At 50.3% G+C, this 18009-nt stretch overlaps 1 protein-coding gene across 9 annotated transcripts in view; it reads left to right on the plus strand.

Moving 5' to 3' along the window:
* Positions 1–18009, plus strand: part of LOC134557278 (histone-lysine N-methyltransferase EHMT1-like) — a 119457-nt gene that overhangs the window by 63862 nt on the left and 37586 nt on the right. For 7 of the 9 annotated variants that reach the window (XM_063410133.1, XM_063410132.1, XM_063410134.1 and 4 more), the window contains 6 exons: positions 3473–4026; positions 6523–6564; positions 12986–13163; positions 14488–14624; positions 15400–15588; positions 16452–16532. In XM_063410133.1, the coding sequence (XP_063266203.1) occupies positions 3473–4026; positions 6523–6564; positions 12986–13163; positions 14488–14624; positions 15400–15588; positions 16452–16532 (1181 nt within the window). The remainder of the gene's footprint in view (positions 1–3472; positions 4027–6522; positions 6565–12985; positions 13164–14487; positions 14625–15399; positions 15589–16451; positions 16533–18009) is intronic. The other 2 variants (XM_063410129.1, XM_063410131.1) reach the window with 1 other exon arrangement.

Below are 18009 nucleotides of genomic sequence, written 5' to 3' on the forward strand. Positions count from 1 at the left end.
AGAAGGGAAATAAGTGTGTGTGTGTGATTTTAATTTTAGCTTCATGGATTTTTCATAAAGCCCGTGATGCTTTCTGGAGTAATGCAGTTACTTTTTCCCTAGAGCAGTGCTCTAATTCACGTTGTTTTGGTTGCCTTCATGGCAGGTAGAGCAATTCTTGCCCTCTGCTTATTCAGTTTATCTCATAGTCAGCCACTGAAGTTATTTGACTGCTCTGTTGGGAGAATACAGTGTTTAAATCAACAAATATTGAAGGCTTCATTCAGCCAGGTGCCCAAAGCTGAGCTCTAGAAACCTCCAGCTGTGGTTAGAGAGCTTATTTTTTGTTGCTTTTCTTTTTTTCCTGGCACTGACTTTGCTGCAGTAATTGCTTAAATGGCCTTTTAAAGACCCTGAATGCAGAAAAAGAAACAAGAATTGAAAGAATAAAGGCATAGTTGTGGCTCCCTCTGCCCACAGCTTTTCAAATAGTTAAATAAAACAGTGAAGAAAGGAGCACTTAATCTTCTCCCAAAGTTACTGCTATCAAAAACAAACCCTTGTGCCACTTTCTGTACACAGGGAGGTCTGGGTGGTGTGGGAGGGAGCAGGTGGAGGTGATAATTGAATTCTGCTTGGAGAACCCTCAGTCACTGCTCCTGCAGGTGAGGTTTGTGTCTCTGTGTGCTCCAGAGAGCATTGGGGAGCAATTTTGGGATGTTTTGGAGCTCTCTCTGGAGCTAGCAGAGCCCACATGGGAGGCAATCCCGGGCTGGGTTGCCTGGAATTAGGGGAATGGATCTCTTAGTGCAGTGCATCAGGAAAAATGGCCAGAGCTGATCCCCAGGGCAGAGTGACCACTCAGGGTTTGGAGAGACCTTCCAGATACACCTGGAGAGATGCTTTGTGACCAATGTCTGTGGCTTTCAGCTGGAAACCAGGAGCATCAGAGAGACTGTCCCGCTCTTAGCTGATGGGCAGGCTGAGGCTGGAGGGGCCTTTGAGACACCCCGGGCAGAGCCTGGTGTGAGTTCAGCACTGACCACGTGTCCAGCCAGAGGCTGGGTTGGATGCTTCACATGTACTGACCAGGCCTAAGAAGGCTTCCAGTTTGCTGGAAATGCCTTTAAATCTCAGATGGGCACCAAAACCCAGGGAGTTTAGAGAATAATAAAATTGTAAGATACTGGAAATACCTCACTTTTAGAATCTAGAGCTGCCAGTGCTGTTTGGGCAGGAGTTGTACCCAAATCTTTCAGGTCAATGCAGTGGGAAGGAGATACTAAATATCAGGTGCTGGCACTGCCCAGCTCCCCAGGAAATGGGCACAGCCCCGAGGCTGCCACAGCTCCAGGAGCCTTTGGACAGCGCTGCCAGGGATGCCCAGGGTGGGGTTGGTGGGGTCTGTGCAGGGCCAGGGGCTGGGCTGGGTGATCCTGGTGGGTTCCTTCCAACTCAGGATATTCCATGATTCCATGATTAAGACAGACTAAACAAATGCATTTTAAAAGGTAGAAAAAAGGGGAGATGTATTTTTTTTCCCCAATGGAAATAGAAAGAGAACTTGGGTGGGTTTTGGGAAGAGCTGTTCTGGTGAGCTGGGTGGAGCTGGGTCTCCTCCCTGGTGACCTTTGCAGGGACCTGCCTGTGCTTGAAGCTGGGCTTTGCACAGTCAGCTCAGGCACCCTGCGCTTGTCATCCCAGGATCCTGGTGGTCCTTCTTGTGTTAGCCTGGCACCAGGTTCTTGCCAGGTCGGAAGAGACATTTGTGAAGCAGCTGAGGGAGCTGGGAAAGGGGCTGGAGCCCCAGGAGGGGCTGAGGGAGCTGGGAAAGGGGCTCAGCCTGGGGAAAAGGAGGCTCAGGGGGGACCTGGTGGCTCTGCACAGCTCCTGACAGGAGGGGACAGCCAGGGGGGTTCGGGCTCTGCTCCCAGGGAACAGGGACAGGAGGAGAGGGAACGACCCCAGGCTGGGCCAGGGGAGGCTCAGGGTGGGCACCAGCAGGAATTTCTTCATTGGCAGGGGCTGCCCAGGGAGATTTGGAGTGTCCATCCCTGGAGGTGTCCAAGGAACACCTGGATGTGGCATTGAGTGCTCTGGGCTGGGGACAAGGTGGGTGCTGGTCATAGGTTGGACTCGATGGTCCCGGAGGTTTTTCCACCCTTGATTCTGGGTTCAGAATGTTGTTTTCCTTGCCTGGTGGCACTTTGAGGGCAGTGTGAAGTGAGGTACTGATACCCAGTGGTCTGGCTGTTCCTGCAGTGTGACTCCAGGCCCTTCGCATCCTGTAGGTGAAAATTGCTTTGGTGGGGGCTGGTTTCAATCAATCCCCCTGCTCTGACAGAGCTCTCCCTGCACTTCTTGTGTTGCTTTTCATAACTGTCTGGTCTCTGGAAGGAAAACAAGCCAAGGAATCCCTAGCAGCAGGTTGATGTAATCATTGCACTGAGCGTGCCAGTGAATTGTTATCACTCCTGGTTGCCTGGGGTGCTGCTGGGTTGTCATGTCAGAAACTTTCCTGCAAGTACATGACATTCATAGTTGGATTTTTTTCACCTTGGATTTGAAATCTTTGATGGGACAAAGTCATTGATGGAGGAGCAGGGAAATGTTTGGAAGGAAAGGAAAAGGAATGTTTTATCTGGGCATTGTTGTGTATGAGCCTTGTCAGGCTGCAAAAACCTTGCTGCACTTGAATCATAGAATTATTCTAGTCTAGAAGTACATTTACCACACTTCACTCCTGTGTTTGCTCCTGCTGTTACCTCTGAAATGACACCATGAATCCTGGTCCTGTTGTTCTTTGTTGTGCTGAAAGCCAATTCCCACGGAACAACATTCCCAGCAGAGCTGGGATAGCCAGGGAGTTATTCCTTGTGATGTTCCCTGTGGCAGCAGAGCCCTGATGTGCACATTTGGCTGCTGGGCTGTGTGTGTGCCACAGAAGCTCACTGGGACAGCCCTACCAGCAAAGCTTTTCCATGCCAGACTGGCTTTGGGAAGGGCTTTGCCAGAGATCCGGATGCAAGATGGGGCAGAGTTTTGTTTGCCAGGTGAGGTGTTGCCATATGGCCCAATAAATGCAGTTATTGGACAAGCCAGAGATAATATTTACCTTGAAAAGCCCGTTGTTGGCAATGAATGGCCACATCTGCAGCTGAGGCAAGTGGGAGTAAGTGCACTGCTGTCACCTGGGCCACCCACCCCAGATGTCACCGTGGGAGGATCCAGGAGGGCTGGGCAGGTGAGTGAAGGAATAACCTTGAGACTCAGTTCTGTGCTTTAGTTGATGTGGTGGTGTTTGATCCATGGATGGATGATCTTGGAGGTCTTTCCCAACCCTGAATATTCTGGGATTGTGTGATTTACATCTGGCAGGGTGCTGGAGGAGAGGGTTGCTCACACACAACACAGGTGAGTAGCTGCACCTTCCCTTGGGAGTTTCAATGCCACTTGTGACCCTTTTCTCCTCTCTTCCTCCCTCTCCCTGCAGGGTTTAATGCCATGGCTGCAGATGAAAGCGCTACAGAAAAGCAAGTGGGGGAACCAAAAATGGCAGTGGACGGTGAAACCAACGGTTCCTGTGAGCACAGCGAGGGTGGGGGCCACCCAAACCCAGCGAAAAACACTCAGGACAACACGAAAGGGAGCCAGCAGGACTCTACTACTAAATTAAATAGGATAGCAGAAAACGGCATTTCGGAGCGGGACAGCGAGCCTGGGAAGCAAAACCACCTGAAAGCAAATGACTTCACACAGACTTCTGTCACAGGGAGCAATGGGTATATCCTAACCAAGCAGATGGCACAGGAGCAGCCTCTAAGGACTACCAGCTTTGCTTCTCTCACTGGCCATGCTGCAAAAACCCTGCCTGGGGGAGCAGGCAAAGGCAGGACTGTGGGGTCCTTTGCCCAGCTCCAAGCCACGATGCCAAGCAAGCTCGGGGAGGGCAGTAAGGACACGGATGCTAAAAGAGCCCCCGCTGCTAACGCTGAAGTCAAGGTCCACCGAGCACGGAAGACAATGCCTAAACCCACCCCCAGCCTGGTAATGTACCTGCCCAGCCCAGAGCTGCTGTGCTGGGCTTGCTCTTGGCTTTCTCTGGGGGTGTGAGGGGACCTGGCTGCATGGCAACACGTGGTGTTCACTGAGTGGATCGGTCTTTTGGTTTATTTTTTTATTTTTAATATTGGTATCTGTGTATATATTTTAATTTTTTCTCTTCCTACAGACAGAGATGTTAAAATAGATGGTCACATGGCTACCACCAGCTCCCATCCCCACTGTGTTTCTAAATATATAATTGATCAATTGCCTCCTCCAACAGAGCTGTGGGAGACACTAAATGGCCTTTCTCTCATGGCTCTATTGCTCATCAGCCTCTCTGACATCCAGAGCTGCTTGTGAAACAAATTAGATTTCTTCTGAGGTCAACCCAAAGGAAATTAAGCATAGCATGTAAACTTGAGGCTCCTCCTCAGCTCAGAAGCTGTCAAGGAGCTGATCAGTGAGGCAGCTTGATTGCATTGCTGTAGGAATCATTAGAGGGCTAAAACAGGTGATGTTTTTCCTCTCCATGTCATGGGGAAATGTTCTCTCCAGAATCCTTAGGGGTGGATTTACCACCACTTAATAAAGCAAAGCCCTGCTTTTTTTTTTGAGGCATAAGGAGATGTCACTTGGTGCATTCATGTCATAGTGGGGAGGACAGAAATGGGCCTTTCTTTGTCATGGGACAAGCTTGGTTATTTTTTGATTCTTTGCCAGAGGTAGGAAAAAGATCCTGCAACAGGCAGATCTCCACTCTAAGCAGTTGATTTTCATCCCTGTGGTGCTTTATGTGACTACAGTGAGCTGGATCCTCTCATTGTGCTGTGTCTGAGGGTGGAGGGAGACTGGCCTTGAGGTCAAGGAAAGGATTAGTCATGGGAGTCATTCCCAGAAATGCATGGGAGCTGCTGCAGCTTTGTCGAGGTCAGTGGAATGCATTGGTGCTGTGATCCAGCAGATGCAAAGGGGCCCTCAGATGTCCCCCTCAGCACAGCACAGCAGTGGTGAGGTGTGAAGGGCTGGAAGCTGCGAGTCCCTGTGGTGTGGAGCAGGGAAAGAGAGAGAAAAAAGGGAAAAGAGAGGGGTGGCACCCTGCCAGCCGCAGGTGGGGAAAGGCCCCTTGGCACCACCTGTGCCTCCGGAAGCAGCTGGCAGCACAGAGAGCACAGCACGAGCACAAACCTGTGGGCAGCAGGCTCGGGAGAGGGGCAGAGGCCACAGCTGCCTGCCAGGACTGCCAGGCAGCCCCATGGCACTCATTTCCCCTCTGCCTTTCCCTGGCTGCGTTTGAATTCCCTGCTCTGGCCCTGGCTGTGTTCCTGGCTTGCGCAGGGAAGCCCAGGTGCCATCAGTCTCCCACCAGGATGTCTCTTACCCAAGGAAGGGTTTGCAGCCCAAAGTGCCTCCACCCCCAGCTGTGCACTGGAATTAGGCCAGGCAAACCCCAGACCCTTGTGGAATTTAACACAGAGAGACCCCATGGGGCTGAGCAATTGAAAGAGGCAATTCCCGCCTAAAAGGCAACTGCTAGGTTGGGAGGGAGTGTTTCCCTTATCCATATTTTATGATACATCAGAAGAATATTTATATTCAACCCCTTGGGCTCCAAGGTTTGTCTCTGGGAGGTGGCACGTGGTGTTCAGGAGCTCTGGGAGTGCAGGGGCACAGCTCACTGGGGTGGTGCTGCTGATCCTTCTTTGCTCACACAACAAAAGCAGCTTCAGAAAACTGAAGCCTGCACTTGTTGGGCTGCTCTAGAAAGCACATAGCCTGTCCTCAGCTCCTCTGGCCATTTGCCTTGGGCTTAAAATAGGGAGAGAAGCAACATTCCCAGGAAGGGTGGTGAGAAGAGGCTGTTCCCATGTTCTCCACTCAAGCCTCTGCAGCTGAATGGGAACCCAAGATTTGATCTCAGTTCTGCAAGACAATAAAACATCTGTTGTGTTCAGCCTTCCTGATAATTACTCCCTCATTTTTCCCCATTGTCTGTGGAATTTACATTCTATTTTCTTTGGAGCAGCAGAGTCCTTGCTAGTAGTCATTTTTCTGTCCTGATTGTTTCTTTGTTGAGCTGCTTAGAAGAGGCTCCTCAGCTCAGGAGCTTTTCCAGCACCAACCTTCACACCTTGTCCCCTTCAAAACCTCCATGGAATCAGGTGCTGTGTCCCAGGAAATAAACTGTGGATATCACCCAGGAGCTGATATTACAGGACACAGTGGTTTGCTTGGCTAATATTTTTTAGGGCATTTGTGTTTTCTTGGTGAAACTGTTCTGCTCGGGAGGAGGAGGGGAGGAAGGTATTTTGCTGCCTGCAAAGTGTAAACATTTGTCCCACCTGGTTCTTGCAGAAACCCACTGGGGCCAAAAAATTGTTTTCTGTAATCCAATAGCTGTCAGGGGACCTTGGTAACCTTTTCCTGCACATGTGAATTGATATCTGAAAGGAGGAAGAGAATTTTCTCACCAATTTAACCAGCTTTTTCTCTGTTTAGGAGTTGCTTCCTGAATTGGGATTGAAGCTGAATCTGAAACAGGTGACAATTTTAATTGATGTTGTCGCATGTTAAGGTGGTTTTTGAGCAGAGACCTCAGAAGAGTTGTTGAGAGCATCGTTTCTGCTCCTTCTGAATGGAGCAGTAACACAAGCATTGCCCTTTTGGAACAATCTTTCTTTCACTTCTAATCCCTTTTACAGCCCTGTTAAGAACCCAAAGTTTCCAGGGCCAGGCAGCAGACTGAAAGGCAAGTGTGTGTCTGTTTGTGTGTCCTGTGCTTGGAGGAGGCCCCTCCTGCTTGGGAACCTCAGTTTCTGAGCTTCACTTCGGTCCAACATAAGGGATAAAGGATGATAAAGGTAGTGAGAGCATCCCAGAGTTACCTTTGGACACAGGAGGAGCAGATGGATGGATTGGGAATCCCAGGTTGTGTTTCCTGTCCTTGGTGACCATGAGGCTGGAGTTCGGGGGCTGTGTCTCTGGTGGTATTTTTTTATGCTGTGCAGAGGACTGGGTCAGGAAATAGTGCTAAAATCCTTTTAATGAGTGTTTCAGCCTGATTCCCAGTGTGTCTCCAAAATGCCAGGTGCCAGTTTAACTGGGGGAGACAATGTGGGCAGGGAGGAAGAGCTTGGAGCAGGAGATGCTTTGCTTATGTTGGTCTTTCTACCAATATTCATCAAACTATTCCCTTAAGTAGCATTGCCATTAAATTCCTGATCCCAGAGCTTTTAAAGTTCCTCCTGTGTGTGTGCACACAGGTGCTGCTGTGCTGACCTGGGCTGGGGCTGCTCTGCAGGAGCCTCTGGCCTAGAGAATGCCCTGTGCCCATCTCTTGGGGCCAGGGAGGTGGCAGCCGGGGGATTGCAGGGGTCTGGGATTGCTCCCATATGCAGGAAACATAAAGCAAAAGGACAGGGCCTAATGGGGGTGATGATAATGGGAATATTGTGTCCTTGGGGAGGACTTAGGGGTCCATCGAGGACCATCTCCAGAGGGGTATCCAGGTGTGCTTCACTGGACAGAAAGAGGGAAGTCTGTGTGTGTGAGCTTGGGCAGAGTTAAATATCATGGAATTCTAGAATATCCTGAGCTGGAGGGACCCACCAGGATCACCCAGCCCAGCCCCTGTCCCTGCACAGACCCCACCAACCCCACCCTGGGCATCCCTGGCAGAGCTGTCCAAAGGCTCCTGGAGCTGTGGCAGCCTCGGGGCCGTGCCCATTCCCTGGGAGCCTGGGCAGTGCCAGCACCTCTGGGGGAAGAACCTTGCCCTGCTCTGCAGCCTGAGCCTGCCCTGGCCCAGCTCCAGCCGTGCCCTGGGTGCTGTCCCTGTCCCAGAGCAGAGCTGGAGCTGCCCCTCGGGAGGAGCTGCAGCCCCGGGGAGCTCTGCCCTCAGGCTGCTCCAGCTGGACAATCCCAGGGCCCTCAGCTGCTCCTCAGGGGCCCCTCCAGACCCTTCCCCTTCTTCCTTGATGGGAAATCTCCTTCGGGAGTGACAGTTCTGCCATTGGGCCCCTTAAACAGAGGGGTTGCTGCAGAGGGAAGTGAGAATGAAGGCAGTAGTGCAGTACATTTAATGTGATATTTAACTGGTTGTGCTGGTGCTGCTGAGGCAGCCGTGCTGGCTGGAGGTGCTGCCCCAGCTCTGACCACAGCCCACAGAAATAACGGCCTGGTCCCAGCAGACCGATGGTGCATTTGTCATTTGTTTCTGTCAGGAGCCCTGGTGGCACATATGCCTTGGGCTCCCCTCTTTCATTTTGACTGGTTTGTGACACTTCCTTGCCTGGAGCAGGAGGGGACAGGGATGAGATCCACATCCCTGAGTGCTCTGCTTCAGAAACACTCTGAATGCAGGCTTGGGGCCACATCTACCCTTAGCTCAGTCTACCTGGCTGTCTAAATCAGGTTTTTATGTAGATTTGTGACTGCACTCAGATCAGTGCAATTGCAATCAAGTCACAATGGGATCCCCCCTCTAATGGGCACATGTTAATCAGCAGGTGAGAGGTGGCTCAGCCTTGCAGCTGGGCTGATCTTGACTAAGACCAAAGACCAAAGCTTTGCAGCTTTGTTGCTCCAAGGTAAGGCTTGATCAGGCTCCTGCAATTCAGCAGTGAAAAACACAACCCTGCAGCAGCAGAGAAAAGGCAGAGCAGCACCACCACAGCTCCTGCAGGCTCTATTATCAGCTTGTGATCAATTTTTTATAGCAGACTGATACTTCTTGCTTAACCACCACTCACCAGTTGTTAGAGGCAGATCCCCCTGGGAGTTCTGCTTTGTGCTCTTCAAAGGCAGTGCCTGGGTACAAATCTCCTGCCCCTGTCCCTGATGGATGGAGAGGCAGAGCTGCTCCCTGCTCCCAGTGGCAGTGCCCAGCTCTCTCCTGCCCAGCTGGCTCTGGTCTGCAGCTCCTCGTGTGCTGCAGATGAAACTCCTGCAGAGCAGAGAACTCAGGGAGCACCTGATCAAAGCCTGAGGTGGTTTCGGGCATCAAGGGCCCTTCTGCAGTGCTGTCAGGGCTGCCCTGCTCCCAGGCAGGACCTGTGCCTGTGTCCTTCCACCAACACGCTGCTTTCTCTCCCAGCTTGCTGGTTTTAGTGATGGGAAGACCCTTTAAATGCTGGGCAGTGGGAAAAATGTCATGTGGAGCTTAGAGAGCCAACACCAGGGTCCTTTACTGAGCTTGGTTTGTTCTGTAGTTTTGCTTTCAGGAAAAAAAACCAAAACAGCTGAGGATATTCTGTCTTTTGCCATTTTAATAACTTCCCCCTGCTGCTGTCGGGGGTTTCTGTGCCAATAATGGAAATGATAGATCTTATTAAAAAGTAGACAACATTTGAGTTTAATTTTTGTAAACACATCAAATATTGTGGTTTTGCCCCAGTCTAAGCAGTTTTCTTGGCTGTATTTTTCCCAGTGGGGTTGGATTTAGTGGTTGTCCCATTTTTGCTGTTTCCAGGCACAACCATTGCAAGAAATGCTGGAATATCTGCCCACCTTCTTCACTATTCCCTACGTGAAGTTGTGACTTTAGAGTCTTTTGCATAGGATGAGCTGATACCACGTGAGAAGCTGCAAGAAATGAAGATGTTGGTTTTGCAGTTTCTTTTTCTCTCACATTTATAGTCAGTCCTTTCTTGGCCTCCAGTGGCCCACAACATGTGACCACAGGGAGCTCAAACTGCGTCCTGGAGTTTCCTTTGCATGGGGTTCTGCTCTCAGTACTTCTCTCAAACTGTGGATAAAACCTGTTTATTAGAACAGCAAAGATGTAACTGTTTCATCTAGCTGAGAACCGGGAAAGGTGGTGAGCAAACTCACTTAAAATCTTGTGCTGATCCTTTTTATTACAATCCTTAGATGTCATTTTTTTATACACACAAGACGTCTCTTCACCCCTTTCTGGGAATTCTTGTTCTTTACCATTGCTGCATATGCCTCCAAGTAAATATTTATCTCACAAGACTTAATTTGATTTAAAAAAACCTTCTAGCAGAATTGCCATGAAAAAGTCACATTTAGCAGTTGTCATGCAGCCTATTGAAGATTTTAAATTTATTTCTGTGTTGTAATTACAGAGGGAGAGAAAAACCCCAAGCTAATAACGTAATAATTTTTAATTTAAAAGTTGGATTGTATTCTTCCAAGCAGCCTGGCATGGCCTGAGTGTGAATTCTTGGTGTTTGGGAGTAACAGCACCTTTTATCAGAGACCAGTTGCAAAAACCTTCACTTAAAGGACACAAAATGCAGCCCTTGTTTACACTTGTGTCAGATCTGCCTGTCTCAAGCTCATTTTTCTAATTTTAAGTTAGAAATGGAAAGCATTGGATATTTCAGGGGACTTGGGAATTCTCAGAATAATTGTGTAGCCAAGAGTTACTGTTAACCTTTAGATCTATAAACTCAGGACTTTTAAGAGGTATAAATAGTATTGTTGAGACTATTCTTGGCTTACTGTGCCCTGCACTCCTGACATGCATTTTTTAAGGGGTAGAAAACTGGGAGCAGACTCAGGAATGATCCAAGGTCCAGAAAATGATCCCATGGCCACTTAATTTGCTCATTCTGTTAAAATTATTGAAGAGAAAGTTAAAAAAAAAAAAAAGCAGTTGGTCATAGTCCATAAGTATCTCCTAGAAGTGAGAGGTTCTGATGAGACAGGGCTTTTTAATTTAGTTGCAAAAGCATAATGCATTTAATTATTTGACATTGAGAGCAATTAAGCATTAGAACAACATATCAAAGGCTATGGTGGATTTGTCGTCTTTGAAATCATTAATCCAAGACTCGCTGCCCTTTTAGAAAAGCTGTGGCAATTGAGCCAGAAGTTATGGGCTTGATGCAGGAATCATTGGCACTTCGATGGCCTTTTGCTGTGGGTCATTTCTGATTATCGTTAGGGCTTTGCTGGGCCTGGCTCTGCCAGCACCACACACGTGGCACAGCCTAATTAGGGGAATTAGGAATTAGCCTCTTCCCCGTTTGTTCCCAAGGTCACATTGCTGGAGAGCAGTGGCTGGGAGTGCCTGCCTGAACCTGAGTGCTTTTATTGCTTCCTGCTTTTTATTCCGGCCTTGCTTCCTCCTGGAATCCTCTTTCTCTTTGGGTTTTTCAGCTGTTGCTTCACAAGTCCCTTAAGAGGAGTTCTCCTGCAAGTGGAGCAGCAAGCACTTAAACCTTAGAATCACAGGAGGTTTGGGTTGGGAGGGACCTTAAATTCCAGCCATGGCAGGGACACCTCCCCCTGTCCCAGGCTGCTCCAAGCCCTGGCCTTGGGCACTGCCAGGGATCCAGGGGCAGCCACAGCTGCTCTGGGCACCCTGTGCCAGGGCCTGCCCACCCTCCCAGGGACAATTCCTGCCCAAGATCCCACCTAATCCTACTCTTTTTTAGTGTGAAGCCATTCCCCCTTGTCCTGGCACTCTTTGCCCTTGTGAAGAGTCTTTCTCTCTCTTTCCCGTAGCTCCTTCAGGTACTGGAAGGTCACAATGGGGTCTCCCCAGAGCCTTCTCTTTTCCAGGCTCAACAATCCCAGTTCTCCCAATCCTTCTTTCCTCGTGTTCTGCTGCTTGTGCTCCTGTTTTGCTGGAGCAGCTCTGCCAAACCTGCCTGCTGCACAGCTGGATGCACTGGGATAACTCAGAGGACAAATCCAGTGTAAAGTGTCACAGCAGAGCAGCTTTCACCCCAGTCTGTTCACACTGTGGGGGAGAAGGACAAGCGGGGGCTTTGTTTCTGTTCCTCCATGTGTTTCCTTTTCTCACCAGGTACCTCCTTGCTGGGCTGTAACAGGAAAATGTTTCAGTGAACTGGACTAAGGGGCCTTGCCCTGGCCTTGACTTCCCTTTGCCACACTTGACACAAAAGGCACAGAAGTAAAAGCACCATTAAAGCCAGCCATGACTGTTTAAAGGATAAACACAGGTGGAAAAGGGAAACACAAACACAGGCTGGACCTCTCTGTCTGAGGCTTTTAGGGTACATAAAATGGAGTTAGACACTCGGGAAGGGGATTGTTTCCTAAATTAGAGGAAGAAAACCTTGAAGTAACATCAAAAGCTGAGAAATGGCTCTCAGGGACATGGCTGAGTGGTGGACTTGGCACTGCTGTGTTAATGGTTGGACTTGGTGACCTTAAAGGTCTTGTCCAACCTAAATGATTCTCTGTGGAGCTCTAGGAACCCTCCTTTCATAACCAGAGGTGCAGGACTTGGCTTTGTATTGGGTACGAGCTCAAACCAGAGCAGGTGTGAGCAGCTGTGGTGCCCGGGAGGGGCTGCAGGAGCAACTACAAAATCCCCTTGGTTTGCAGTGGGAGCCTGGAGCCTGCCTGGGGCTTGGAATAGCTGCAGCTGGAGTGGGAATACGTGGGTTGAGGGAAGGTGCATCTGTAGATGAGGTGCATCTCTGTAGATGTACCTCAATGTCAAGGAAAGAGCTGCTCTGGCTGTATTTGTTGTGTGCTGGGCTAGAGGAGGAGCCTTTGCTGAGGCTCAGTGGTGCCAAATGCTGTCCAAAATGAGAGATCCCTTTCCTTTGCTGCCTGCTCCTCTAAAGCAGCTCTGCAGGAGTGCTGCTGAGCCTGCTGGGTGTGACAGCCACGCCGGGGGTGTGTTCCAGGGAATAGGTGCTTTGGCTGAGTTGGTTCCGCTTCTCCAGGGCCACCCAGAGCTGTGTAAGCAGGGTCTGCTCCTTGGCATTGCCTCTGTGAGGCCACTGTCACCTGCACAGCCTTCAGCCTGGGAGGGAGTCACCCCAGCCAGGCTGGGAGGGTTCAGGCAAAGCCCCCTGATGTGCTGGAGGAGGGGCTGTGTGCTCCTGCTGGGAACGTGCTCCAGCCTTCAGGTGAAAGTGATTTTGGTCAGGAGAAAGGAATTAAATTAATTTCCTATTAAAAAAAAATACTTATTCAATACAGAAACTCAATTTAACTGCCTTTCATTTTCCAGCATGCAAGTAAAGACCCCAAAGATGGGAGAGACAGCAGAGAGCAGAAGGAATCCAAGGAGAAGGAGTTTGAGAACATTCTGGACTTTGTGAAGCCGTTGTCGTTGCCCTCTCTCCCGGGCCTTCACCAGTCACTACCTCAGAACCAGAGCTATGTGGCCACCACCAAGTCGCAGACAGGTAAAAAGGGGAGGGTTGGAATGTTGGAATCCTGAGCAGCTCCTGCCTCCCAAACCTGTGTGTGGGGCTGAGAGGGAGATGAGGAGGTGAACAGGGATTAAAACCTCTGGTAGTACCTTTTTGCCACTCAGTCTCCTCCAGGGTTCCCTTCCCTACTTCTGCTGAGAGCTTTTCTTAGAGGAGACACTTTGATCCCTTTTTCCTCTGGGATATTCTGAAGAGGTTCTATCAGTTCTGTAGGGCTTCGAGTATCTCCACAGCTGCTTACCAAGAATTACAGCCTTATAAATAAAATGAATTGGGTTCACAGAAATTTTTAGCTGTCTCATCATAAATTCTGGTGAGATTTCAGTGCCATGGAAGATGAGGAAATGCTTTCAAGGAACAGGCTGTGCAAGTGCAAACAATAACAGTGGTGCTGAAGCTGGCTGTTCCTAAAGGAGCCTGCACCAAGCATCCTTCTGCTGTGCAGCCACCAAAGACAGCAGCAGGCAGGGAGCTGTGGTGTCTGGTTTGATTAGAAGGCCAGGAGGGAGATTTAACAAATTAAGACCCAAGCAAAATAGTGAAAGGACTCAGACTTCCATAGCAGGTGTGAAATGAGGTTAAGTGGCAAACAGCTCTTTATGTAAGGTGCCTTTTCCTTGTGTGTTCTTCAGTTACTGTCAGATTGCTTCCATTGTCAGTCAGTATTGTTGGCCTTGCAGTCTCAGTTTGAGCAATTGGATTCCATTCAGCCTCCTACAACATCAGCAGCATTGCCAAATGCAGGATAATTTAAGGATTTGATGCTGTGTGTGCTGATGGAGGGGCCAGGAGTGTGCAGAGGGCACTCAGAGTTTGGGAAGCTCTGCAGCCCTGGCAGGGAGCTGTTTGTGTGTCTGCACACCTCTGTGTCAGCTTCTGCTTGAGTTGTAAATAAATCAGTTGGAGTGGGAAGTTTTCTCAGGTCGTGCCCTCATAGAATCACAGGGGGTTTGGAAGGGACCTTTCAGACCCCATCCCACCCCTGCCATGGCAGGGACACCTCCCACTGTCCCAGGCTGCTCCAGCCCCAATGTCCAGCCTGGCCTTGGGCACTGCCAGGGATCCAGGGGCAGCCACAGCTGCTCTGGGCACCCTGTGCCAGGGCCTGCCCACCCTCCCACGGAACAATTCCTGCCCAGTCTCCCATCCATCCCTGCCCTCTGGCAGTGGAAGCCATTCCCTGTGTCTTTGCACTCCAGGCCTTTGTCCAAAGTCCCTCTCCAGTGCAGCCCCTACTCTCTATCCCTTCTTTTCATTCCTGAGCAAACTTTGGGTTCCTTCTGCTTCTCTTTTGCAGCTGCTGCAGTATCTCGGAAGAAAAAACGGAGAATGGGAACCTATAGCCTGGTTCCCAAGAAAAAGACCAAAGTGTTAAAACAGAGAACAATGATAGAGATGTTTAAAAGCATAACTCATTCCTCTGTGGGTGCCAAGGTAAGGGCAGCATTGAGCCCACTGCACGTTTGTTGTCACATGTCCCTTTTTATGGCCACCAAACCCACGTGGAGGTGCAGGGTTGTGCTGGCTGCTGGGATCACGTCTTCCCTTCTGAGTCTCCATCCTCCCTGTGGCAGCAGCTTCCTGCCCAGAGCAGCCTTGCTGCTTTGGGGATGTCTGTGCCAGAGTGCCTGTTCAGATACCAGCTCCTAAGCAAACTTTTTCCAATGAATGTTCTGGTTCTGTTCTGAGAATCCTTGGCAGCTGGAGAGATTTCAGGCATGCCCCTTTTTCTTTTGGTCTTTGAGGTCTCATGATGCTGCTTGAGGCTGTACAGAAAAACACTTGGTTACTTGTGAAAGTTTAGACGTGGACTCACTCCTGAATAAATTCTGCTTTTGCTGCGACGTATGCCCTGAAGTTTTGGTCCTAGAATTCAAGGAGAACAGTGCTAGGATTTCAAGGGGTGATATGAAAATCCCAATGGGATGCAACTTCCCTTTCCATTCCCTAGAACCCTTCCCTGCGTCCCTGGTGGAGCTGCCCCTCCCTGTTGGAATGGGGTTCTCCTCCCGCAGCACCCTGTTCAAAGTGAGTCTGCAATGACTCCTTGTGTCCCCAGTCCAACAGGGTGAGGTGACACATGGCAGGAGCTCTGGAGGGACACACAGCCAGCTTCAGAGCTCCAAGCACAGAGCAGGATCTGGGGTGGATCTGGGATGCTCTGTCCCAGGAACTGATGTTGTCTTTGTGTCTCTTGGGTGACTTCCAGAGTGACAAGGAGCTGGGGGATGGCAGCCCTCACGTGAACGGGGAAAGCATAGATGTGGACTCTGAGGAGGAGGACTCGGATGAGTTGGAAGAGGAGGATGATCACGGAGCAGATCAGGTGGCCGGGTTTCCCGTGGATGACAACAGGACCTCCAAGGACAGCGTGTCCGACATAGACAACGCCAGGAAGGTGATTCCTGTGCCCTGAGGAGCAGCCTGGGACTCTGCTGGGGTGTCAGGGGTAGGAGGGGCGTGGATTGAAGCAAGTTCTAGGTTTTATTTCACCTGCAAGATCACAGAAGGATCAGCAGTGGTAGAGAGGCTCTTTGGTGACTATTCCCTCTTCCCATTGCACCTGTGAGGGCCTCCCCAGCTCCTCCCCAGTTCCAGCCCCACACAGTTCTGAGATCAGCTCTGCAGAACCCCCACCATGTGTAGTTCTGGAATTCCCTGAACCAACAGGAGACATCTTCCCAATCTTGCTTGGGAAAGCACTAAAATAATCTACTTACTTTTTTTCCCAAATTTTTGATACATGGTACAGGCATGCTTTGGGATTATCAAAGGAGTTGCAATTTAGTTTGGAAAAATTTATTCTAGAGTCGATTTTTTTTTTCTCCCTCTACCATCCCCATGGATGTTCTGTGATGTGACTGGAGCTCTTTGAGCTCGGTGCATGTGCAGGTTGGGGCTGGGGGCTGCTCTGATGTGTGTGGGGCACAGCAGGACGGTGGGGGATGCTCAGCTGGGATCAGCAGGGTGCTGGGGGTGCTCAGCTGGGATCAGCAGGGTGCTGGGGGTGCTCAGCTGGGATCAGCAGGGTGCTGGGGGTGCTCAGCTGGGATCAGCAGGGTGCTGGGGGATGCTCAGCTGGGATCAGCAGGGTGCTGGGGGATGCTCAGCTGGGATCAGCAGGGTGCTGGGGGTGCTCAGCTGGGATCAGCAGGGTGCTGGGGGTGCTCAGCTGGGATCAGCAGGGTGCTGGGGGATGCTCTGTTTTGGGAGACCCGACCTGACTGACCCATTCTGTTCTTGGGCAAATGGTGGCTGCAGATCGATGATGGCGAGTCTGAGGAAGAGCAAGAGTCTGTAGAATCTGGGGAGGAGGAGGAGGATGGAGACGAGTCTGACTTGGTAAGCTGGGCTGCTAAATGTGTTTTTCAGCCCGTGGCCTGTTGATAATAATTTTTCCCCTTTGCACTGCGGCCAGAAAGAGAGAGAGAGAGCAAAGCCAAGGCGGTGCAGTTTCAAGTCTCCTTGACAAAACTCATTCTCTGAAACCACCCACACACGGAGTATTGTTTTCCACAAGGTGCTTAACCCTGATCCGTGGCACAATTAATTGCTTTCTGATGCTAAACTAATGGGCTTTCGTTGTTTTCAACAAGGTGTTGACTCCTTTTAATCATTTGAATGTTAGCAGAGGTGTTTAAGGGTGCTCGAGTTCCTCAGATGCACAATTGGCACGTGGTGGGAGCCAGCAAAGCCTTCTTACCAAACTGAAATTCTGCTGGGGTGGGATTGTTCCCAGATCCACTGGCCCAGCCTAAATTCACTGTTCCTGATGAGCAGCTCTTACCAGGCAGACAAACAGCACTCAGACAGACAGACAGACAGACAGACACTCCCTGGGACCTTGGTCGTACAGCACCAGGTCAAGACTTACAGCAGCTGCTGGTGGTTTCTAATTTTTTATTTTTAGACGGTTGGTGAAGAGAACCTGACGATTTTTTAATTGAAATTGTTTGTTGATTGTCCTCCTCCCTCCCCTTTCCTTAAAAACTGTCTTTCCACAGCCTCTCAAGTTGAGGAGCCAGCATTTAAGGCACCCCAACTCTTCAGTCACCCTGAGAAAATTCTTGATGTTTTGAGCTGAAGGTAGAATCATGCACACAGAACACATCAAGTGAACTCTGAAGCTCTTTAGGGTCTCGTTCCCCATGCTCTGGCACTCCTGAAGCCCGGGAGGAGCAGGGGCTGTGCAGCCTGTGCCCGTTCTGGGTAGCTGAGGCCAGTCTGTTGGGCTGGGATCACATCCAAACTCGCAGGTGGGATCTCCCCATCCTGGACAGAGGTTTGGGCTCTGCTCAGTCACTCAGCTCCCAGGCAGGACTGGCTCACACACAGAGCTCTCTCCCACGAGCAGGGTGATGCTGTTGGGGTGAAGCCACGTGCTGAGCCCACACTCAGGGGTTTTGGGGCAGCACAGACACCCTGCAGAGCCTGGGCTCAGCTCCACGTGTTCCTCACGGGGAGAGCAGGGCCTGGCACAGCTGCCTGTGGAGGCAGGGCCTGGCACAGCTGCTGGTAGTGGCACCAGGAGGTTTTTCCAAGGCTTTGCTGGCACCTGGATAAGCATCAGGAGCCGACAGTTTCAGTCTGAACATGAGTTTTATGACTGATGCATTAAACCCTGACAGGGTTGGGGTGCCTGATTCCTGTTCTGATGTTTACTTTGAAACCCCACCCCAGACAACTGAATCTTTTTAAACCAAAACCCAAAGTCTGTTGAGATTCACACTTGTGGCTGAGTATTTGCTGCATGATTGGTCTGTGCTGCCCTGTGCCTGGCTCAGGGAGGCTGAGCTCTGCTGCTGAACAGTTCAGTTCC

This window comes from Prinia subflava, chromosome 12 (assembly GCF_021018805.1).
Source record: "Prinia subflava isolate CZ2003 ecotype Zambia chromosome 12, Cam_Psub_1.2, whole genome shotgun sequence".
In the NCBI taxonomy this organism is placed as follows: Eukaryota; Metazoa; Chordata; class Aves; order Passeriformes; family Cisticolidae; genus Prinia; species Prinia subflava.